We start from the raw sequence: 9,526 nt of genomic DNA on the forward strand, positions 1-9,526 counted from the left end.
CAGAGAGAGAAAGAGAAAAAGAGAAAGAGAAAGAGAAAAGGAGAAAAAGAGAAAGAGAGAGAAAGAGGCGACACTGGTGCTGGCGCGTGCGTGTGGCTTTAAAGTATATGAGTGGCCATGCATATTTGTGTGTGCGCGCATGTACGGGTTTCTATGTCACGTGGGGCACGGAATAGAGCGAGGGAAAACCAAGAGAGGGGAAGGCAGAGGGGACGCGCGGAATTATCCCCTTTGTTCAGGTGACGCCAAGAGGGGAAAAAGTGGGGAAAACACGCATATGATATCCTCCCCCCTCCTCCTCTTCTAAACCCAATCCGCGGATAAAATTTCCTTCTCATCCTGAATGCAGATAAAAAGACAAAAGACAAAAAAAAAGACACCCGCTGAAGTTATTTTCTCATGCCCTTTGACCTCAAAATGCCACACAATGACTCCTCCTCCTCTTTTCTAAACCCAATCTGCCTCTTCCTTCTCATCCTGCATCATCATCATCATCCTCTTCATCTCCATCTTTCCCTCGTTCTCATCCTCCTCCTCCTCCTCCTCCTCCTCCCCCTCCTCTTCCTCCTCCTCCTCCCCCCTCCCTCCTCCTCCTCCCCCCTGCCGCAGGAGTGACAGCGACCAGCTCAGCGCGACAGACTCTCCACCGGACTTCGCTGGTGTCACTGCCGGCGCCCAATTAAAGTAATCTGACGCCGATTGAGATCAAGGCGTGACACGGAGATGCTCTTTCTTCCTCAGAGGCGATCGGATCTCGTGTCCGGATATCTTTTCTCATCCACATATGATCTGCGCATCCTCTCTTCTCATCCACTTTCATCTCTTTCCTGATCTTCTCATCCACTTTCATGTCTTTCCTGTTCTCCTCATCCACTTTCGTTTCTTTCCCGCTCTCCTCATCCACTTTCATCTCTTTCCTGATCTTCTCATCCACTTTCATGTCTTTCCTGTTCTCCTCATCCACTTTCGTTTCTTTCCCGCTCTCCTCATCCACTTTCATCTCTTTCTCGCTCTTCTCATCCACTTTCATCACTTTCCCGCTCTCCTCATCCACTTCATCTCTTTCCTGTTCTCATCCACTTTCATCTCTTTCCCGCTCTTCTCATCCACTTTTATCTCTTCCCCGCTCTCCTCATCCACTTTTATTCCTATCCCTGCCTCTTTCATCCACCTCGGTTTTATCTCCCTTTTTCTCCTCCACCTTATTTGCCACTCCCCTCCTCTTCCCCTCCCTCGCTTCCTACTTCCCTTCACCTTATCCACATTGTTTTCTTTCCCCTCTTCACATCCACTTACCCCCTACTCCTCCTTCATCATCCATCTCATCTACCTCCTTTACTATCCCTATGTGTCATACTGAGTTTATCGCTTCCTTCCTGGCTCTCTCTATTTATCCATTAATTTCTTCCCACCCCCTTCTGTTTGTTACCTCCTCTTCTCGGTGTATTTATATATTTATCTCTTCTCGCCCTGTAAATTCCTTCCTCGTCTCGTTACCTTTCCACTTGTTTCACACACACACACACACACACACACACACACACACACACACACACACACACACACACACACACATACACACACACACACAAATAAATAAATAAATAAATAAATAAATGTATATATAAACGTAACATCACTATCACTGCCTGAAATCATGAACCACACAGGGTCCATGATGGCGAGTTAAAACAAAGGTCTGAACGAAAATAATAATCCTGAGAGATAACGAAGCGACACGAACAATACTTTAATTACAGAGAAATATCTGTGTAAAAAAAATCTAGCATAATGTGTATGTATATGTGCACGAGCATATACGTGTATTCATGCATGTGTGTGTGTGTGTGTGTGTGTGTGTGTGTGTGTGTGTGTGTGTGTGTGTGTGTGTGTGTGTGTGTGTGTGTGTGTGCGTGCAAGTGTATGTGTGTACGTGCGTGCAAGTGTATGTGTGTACGTGCGTGCAAGTGTATGTGTGTACGTGCGTGCAAGTGTATGTGTGTACGTGCGTGCAAGTGTATGTGTGTACGTGCGTGCAAGTGTATGTGTGTGCGTGCAAGTGTGCATGTGTACATTACGCACATATTCAATCATTCGCTCCCTCACTCCCCTACACATCCACAAATAACCGAGAAAGCAACGCGCAGATAAACACACAGACCGACACAAAAGGAAGAGAAAACGGGAAAAAATGACGTCATCACCTGTCATGGCGGACAAAGGAAATTACGCGAACGAGGAAGAGACAGACAAACAAGACGCCCGCGATGACATGAACCGCCTGAGCGACCGAAAGGAAAGAATAAAGATATTAGGGGAGGAAGGGAGGGAAAGAGAGGAAGGGAGGAAGGGAGGGAGGAAGGGAGGGAAAGAGAGGGAGAGAGGGAGGGAAGGAGGAGGGAATTAGGGAGAGGGTAGCAGAGGTGAGGGGAGAGAGGGAGGAGGGGGAGAGAGAGAGAGAGAGGGAGGGGGAGAGAGAGAGGGAGAGAGAGAGAGAGAGAGAGAGAGAGAGAGAGAGAGAGAGAGAGAGAGAGAGAGAGAGAGAGAGAAATCGAGAAAGAGAAAGAAATCGAGAGAGCGAGAGAGAGAAATCGAGAGAGATGAAGCCAAACAGCCGACATGATCAATGCGCGGAGGAAGCGAAGAAAAGGGTGAGTGGAAAGAGTGAAAGAGTGAAAGAGTGAGAGGAAAGGGAAAAATCATCTATTCTCATCTCCTCATTCTGATCCCCCCTACCCCTGGATCTCTCCCCCTTGCCCCCCTCCCCACTTCTCAAGCTCTCCTTCACTCAAATTATCTCCCCTCCCTCCTCCACCTCCTCCTCCTCCCCGCATATTTCCCCTTTAAAATTTCGATTTCTCACCCCTTCTCCTTTATTACGTGTTCTCCTCTTCCATCAGTCATACTTCACTCCTCCTTCCTTCTCCCCTTTTCGTTCTTTATCCTTCCTTCCCTATCTCCTCTCTCCCTCTCATCTCTCTTTTTTCTCCTTACCTCCATCTCAGTCCCCCTCCCTCCCTTTCTTCCCTCTCTCCCTCCATTCTCCCTTATCCTCCCCCTTCCCTCACTCAATGCCCTTCCCTCCCATCCCTCCCCTCCTTTCCACCCTTCCCTCTCTTCTCTCTTATCCCTCCTCCACCACCTCCTTTCCCTCCCTCTCCCTCCTTTTCCACCCTTTCTCCTCCTCCTCCTCCCCCTTCCCTCTTTTCCCCTTCCTTCCACCTTTCCACCCTTTCTCCTCCTCCTCTCTCCCTTCCACCTTTCTCTCCCTTCTCCTTCACTCCTTTCTCCCTCCATCACCCTCCTTCCGTCCCTCCCTCCTTCCCTCCTCCTTTCTTCCACACTTTCCTCCGTCCCCTTCTTCCTCCTCCCTCCCTTCCCCTTCCTCCTCTTCCACCTCTTTCCCCTCCTCCTCTCCTTCCACCCTTTCCCTCCTCCTCCCTCCCTTCCACCTTTCCCTCCTTTCCTCCACCACCCTCCCTTCCCTCCCTCCCTTTCCTCCTCCTCCCCCCCTCCCTTCTCCTTTCCTCTCCCTCTTTTCCTCCTCCCCTTCTCCTCCTTCCTCCCTCTTCCTCCACTTCACCCCCTCTCCTCCATCACCTCTCCTTTCTCCCTCTCACCCTCCTTCCTCCCTCTCTTCCCTTCCCTTCCTTGCTCTTCTCCCTTCCCTCCTCCTCTCCTCTTTCTCCCTCCACACACCTCCCTCCCTCCCTTTCCCTCCTTCCTTCCTCTCCCTTCCCTCCCTCCCTGCTCCCCTCCGCCCGCCCCCGAACGCCACCGTAACAAGGCGGCGCCCACGGCCTCCCCCGCGCGGAAGGGCCGAGGGAAGGCGGTGTCTTCCGGTACTTCATGGCGTCGGCGGAATCGGGGAGATGGGCGGGAGAAAGAGGGAGGTGAATAAAGGAGGAGGAGGAGGAAAAGGGAAGAGGAGGAAGAGGAGGAGGAGGAGGAGGAGGAGGAGGAAAAGGGAAGAGGAGGAAGAGGGAGGTGAGGAGAGGAGGAGGAAGAGGAGGAAAAGAGAAGAGGAGGGAGAGGGAGGTGAAGAGAGGAGGAGGAGCAGGAAGAGGAAAATAGAAGAGGAGGAAGACGTGGGTGAATAAAGGAGGAGGAGCAGCAGCAAAAAAAGAGAAGAGGAGGAAGAGAGAGGTGAAAAGAGGAGGAGGAGGAGGGGGGGCAGAAAAAGAGAAAGGGGAGGAAGACGATAAGGGGAAAACAAAGAGGAGGAAGAGGGAGAAGAAGAGAAACAGAAGGGAGAGGAACAGGAGGAACAGCAGCAGCAACAGAAGTAGGAAGGGCGGAAGAAGAGGAGAGTAGAAGCAGAAGAAGGGAAAGGAAGAGGAAGAGGAAGAAGAAGAAGAAGAAGACGAAGAAAGAAAACAGCAAACAGAGGCAGAAAAACAAGGAAGAGACCGAAAGACGGGAGATAGCGCAGCTCCGAGGATCTAAAAATAAGACAGAAAGGGGAAAATCCAAAGAGCGAAGATGAAGAGGTAAAGCGCGGGTATTGGGGCAAGAAGAGAAAAGGAAAGCGAATCGTACAAAGATATATTTAATAATAGAACAATGGCAGCGAGATAAAATGATAAAAAGAATAAAAGTAAAAAATAAAAAATGAATGTATATATCTGTGTGTGTATATATATGTGTGTGTGTGTGTGTGTGTGTGTGTGTGTGTGTGTGTGTGTGTGTGTGTGTGTGTGTGTGTGTGTGTGTGTGTGTGTGTGTGTGTGTGTGTGTGTGTGTATGTATGTATGTATGTATGTATGTATGTATGTATGTATGTATGTATGTATGTATGTATGTATGTGTGTGTATAAATACATATACATACATACACACTCACACACACAAATACCGCAAGTAGCACCTTCCGAAATAAAGCCCCGCCGGCGAGCAGAAGCCAATAAAACAAAGGAAAAACGCCACCAAAGCGTCGGCGTCACACCTGTCATAGATTCTTGGACGGTTCTTACGCCCCCGCTCGAAGTACCCAAAACACGCGCCACAAAATGAAAGACACGGAGATCGTCCATTGAATGAAACTCGTTACTGTTTATTGCGGATCATAAAGCTAGACACGAGCTAAAACATTCACGGCACACTGACACAGATACACAAACAAAAAATACACACAAACAGTTACATACAATCACACATACAGCAGACACCGAACCGTTACATACAATCACACATACACACAAACAGTTACATACAATCACACATACGGCAGACACCGAACCGTTACATACAATCACACATACACACAAACAGTTACATAAAATCACATACACACAAACAGTTACATACAATCACACATACACACAAACAGTTACATAAAATGACACACACAATAAACAGTTACATACAATCACACACACACAAATACAAGCACAAACAAAAATACACACAAACAGTTACATACATTTACATACACAGCAGACACCGAAGTTACATACAATCACACATACACACAAACAGTTACATACAATCACACATACACACAAAGTTACATACACTCACACATACAGCAGACACCGAACAGTTACATACACTCACACATACAGCAGACACCGAACACTTACATACAACCCCATGCAGAACAGACACCCCTTAGAATCGCAAAAAAAGCAAAAACAACACCCCTACCACCACCAACAACAACAAAAACAACAGCGACAAACAACCACACGGCCCAGCCATGAGTCAAGACAACCTCGGGGTTAATTTGGGCCGAAGCGTCTCCCAAGAAAGCGGCCAGAGAGCGGGTGTCTTCACAGGCGACGAAGACCAAGACTAAGACTAAGACCCGACCGCCGCGGCATATTTCGCTGGCTATGAGAGGAATCTGGTCGTTCCTCTCTCTCGTCTCCCGCCTCTTCCTCTGTTACCTCGCTGGGCCGTCTTCGTCTCTTGGCTCGTACTCATTTTTCTTCTAAGTCTTCGTATGTCTTAAGTTTCACGCAACCGAGGCTCGAATACACACAGGCACGTACACGTACACGCATACACACACACGCATACACACACACACGTACGTACACAGCATATACCACAGTCATTCCCTAATAAGTCGTACGGATGCCATCGTGCACTATGCAAATCTGCGCTTACAGATCATGATCTTGCAAACTGAATAAATTAATTTCGCGTCTTCAACCCTACTTTAGTCCGAAGTCCACGTCGATTAGCCTTTCCTGAAGCTCGAGTTAAAACCGTATCAAAACCAACACCTAAATCCCCAAGATGCATGTCGATCTACATTTATTTATTAAATCTACAACTTCATTTATTTAGTAAAATCTACAACTTTACAACAAAGATCGACAAAAAATAAACAAATTTACTTACGTATTCTTTGACGTTTTTCGTCTTGACGGCCTTGTACGAGTAGTAGGCTGGGAACAGTGTCCCAAACACTAATCTGTAATGACGAAGAAAAATACACATTAGAATCAAACACGGTGGAATGGAAAATGGACGAAGAGGAAGAAGAAGAAGAGGACGAGGGAGAGAGGGAGTGAGAGACTGAGGGAGGGAGAGAGGAGTGGGGGGAGTGAGGGAGTGAGTGCGGAGGGAGAGGGTGTGGAGTGGGAGTGGGGGAGGAGGGAGGGAGAGGGAAGGAGGGAGGGGAGAGAGGGAGGGAGGGAAGGGAGGGAGGGAGAGGAAGGAAGGAAGAGAAGGGAGAGGGAGAGGAGAGGGAGAGGGAGAGGGAGGGAGGGAGAGGGAGAGAGAGAGAGAGAGAGAGAGAGAGAGAGAGAGAGAGAGAGAGAGAGAGAGAGAGAGAGAGAGAGAGAGAGAGAGAGAGAGAGAGAGAGAGAGAGAGAAAATGGCATTATTTCCCGAGAATGAATCGATACGCTAATTAGACACCGGAGCGCCCCCGCACGTGTCTGTTGACTCTGTTCTGCACTTGGCACCCCCGGTTGCCACAGGGCGCTGCCCACTCGGCAACAATAGGCCGGCCTTGCTGTAACCCCCCCCCCCTTTTCATTCTACAACAGAACTCTCCATTGTAATTTCTCCTATTTTGTGCGTTTGTGTTCATGCTCCTGTTCGTGTTTAGGTTCATGTTCATGTCCATGTTCATGTGAGCGTGTGCGTGTGTATTTGTGCGTGCAAGTGTATTTGTGCGCGCGCTCAAAAGTATAGTAAGAGTTCAGAAGTATAGTAAGTGCAGCGGCCAAGGTGAGAGAGACCGCAGCTGGTGCAAAGTTACGAGCTGCCTCGTAGCAGCAATCAGCTGGAGCAGGCCAGCTGTCAGGTGGCGTCCCCTGACCTGGCTCGTGTCCAAATAAGCCGCCTAGGACAAAGCCTCTCTCACTCCTCGCCCCGCCCTGCATCCCTCCTTCATCCAAGCCAATCCCCTCCCTTCACCGGCTGTAGTAGGCCTACATTCAGAGATAGTCCGTCAGTAAGCCGCAAATACCATCCTCCTGACCTACAAACGCGCGCGCGAGCACGTGCTTGCCCCGTGCCAAGGCTCCACCAGGCACAGTGCCGCATTCCCGGAAACGAGAACCGCCTCACAACAAACAGAATGACAGAAGGCATCCGCAGACGGGTGTGCGGCGTGGCACTTGAACCTAATCGCCGCGCCCAGGTCTCCGAGGCTTGGCACTCACTTCCGGAGTAAGTAATACTTGTTTTCCTGCATTAATGGCCACGAAAACCTGAATGGTGCCAAGATCAGACTAACGCGAATTGAAGCACCTTGACTCTCTCACCCTGTCTCTTTCTCTCTAAATAAGCGTTTATAAATAGGTAATATATTTATTCTCCCGACTGCAGAAACGAACACTTTGCACGCTTTATCGCTCTGGCGGCGCTCCCACCTGAGCAAGAGGAACTTCCCACGCATCTCCACTCTCCACACTCCACACACACAAACAAGCAAAAAATAAGCAAAAACTACAGAACAAAGAAAACTAAAAAAAAAAAAAGGGGGAGGAAGGGGTATATGGTCAGGGGTTAGCGCAACGCCACACTGAAATAACTATATACGATGCAGCGCAAACTGGATTACTCTATTACCTAGAAAAATAAAACAAAATAAAAGTTACAGAACACAGCACACGCGAGGGCCTGAGGGCGCTTGTGGGACGTGTTAGTAATGGGCTTGCAGGGGCAGAGGCGCAGCAGCAGTACCTGAAGGCGGCGTAGAGGATGGCGGCGCTGTTGGGCAGCACGAGGGCGGCCACGACCACCACCACAGTCAGGTTGGTGAGCGTGACCCTCACGCGCAGCCGCGACGACACCAGCACGTCCTCGTACAGGTGCGCCACCGTCACCATGGAGTCCGACCTCTGGAGGCGAGCCTGGCCAGCGAGGGCCTCCTGGAGGTCGTCTTCGAGGATCTCCTGACCTCCTTCTTCCTCGCTCAGCTGGTCGAGGGGTGGAGGCACAGACAAACCCGGCGCCCGTGGGTGCTGGGAGTGGGCGTGGGGACGGTGTAAGTGTGGTCGGGGCACCCCTGGGTCGGAGGCGGAGTGCATGAGGCGCCGGGCACGCCCACGGTACACCGCGCCCGGAGGTTCCCTCTCGCCGGGCACGGGACTCGCGCATGGCGGCGTTGGGGAGTCGTCGTAGCTGTCGAAGCTCTCGCTGAAGTCGTAGTTTTCGGCAGCGGGAAGGGCCTGCTCGCCCGGGTAGCAGACGGGCTGGGGGAGATGCGGTTGGGCGGGCTGCCCTGGCTGCGCGGCCTCCCTCCGGAGATACTGGGCGTCATGGCTCTGGCAGGCGGGGTCTGGGGGCGAGAACGGAGAGACGAAGGGAGCGCCTTGATGAGGTCCTTGTGGCATGCCCTGCAAGGCCGGTTGGGCGGCGTAAGAAGGCTCGAAGTGAGACTGCTGGGCCTGCACAAGGCGGGGGGCTGGGCTCAGCTGCTGAGCGGGCGTCGGGTCGGCGATCCGCAGGTCAAGCCCAGGCTCTGCAGGATTTGCATCCGAGTCGGACTCCTCGTCGATCAGACGAATCCTCAAGTTGGCGAGGTCCCTCGCGGCCGCCTGAGAGGAGCCCGACCTCTGCGGAGCCGGGGGGGCCACGCCGCCCGGGAGAGGCGGGGACATCGGGCGGCCTTCGCTTGCACTGTTCGAGGGAGAGCTGACTGGGTGGCTAACGATCTTGGTGAGGCGGTGGGTCTGCTGCGCCGCTGGGGGAGGCCCTGCGGAAACAGGCCCCGCCGGCGGCGCCACGGGCGTCAGCTGCATGTGCACAGTGGTTACGGGCGCCGCAGAGACCTTCGCGGCACTGACGGCTGCCTGCGTGACGGAGGCGAGGGGTGTGGGGGCACGAGCGTCGCAGCCAGGACTGATGGGCACTTGAGCGGCAGTTATCAGCTGTGAGGGAGGGGCAGGGGAGGAGGGCACCGGAGTGGTGCTCGGGGACGGCCTGGAGGGCGGCTGCGGCGCCTGGCGCTTGGGGCCGGATCGCCGGAGACGCTCCTTCTGTGACTTTGTCGCTGAACCTCCTGGGGTCCTGGTGAGCTCCGACTGTGAGTCGAGAGGCGACCCAGCAAGGCTCCGCCCCT

The 9,526-nt window shown here is 51.9% G+C and overlaps 1 protein-coding gene across 1 annotated transcript in view; it reads right to left on the minus strand.

The window, feature by feature from the left end:
* LOC113808783 (uncharacterized) overlaps nt 1-9,524 on the minus strand; it is a gene marked incomplete at its 5' end in the record, with an annotated part of 37,207 nt that extends 27,683 nt beyond the window's left edge. Inside the window, 2 exon segments of the mRNA XM_070135040.1 lie at nt 6,349-6,421; nt 8,146-9,524. Coding sequence (XP_069991141.1) covers nt 6,349-6,421; nt 8,146-9,524 — 1,452 coding nt within the window.
* Nucleotides 9,525-9,526: the final 2 nt, after the last annotated feature.

The sequence above is a fragment of the Penaeus vannamei genome, chromosome 2, assembly GCF_042767895.1.
Source record: "Penaeus vannamei isolate JL-2024 chromosome 2, ASM4276789v1, whole genome shotgun sequence".
NCBI lineage: Eukaryota > Metazoa > Arthropoda > Malacostraca > Decapoda > Penaeidae > Penaeus > Penaeus vannamei.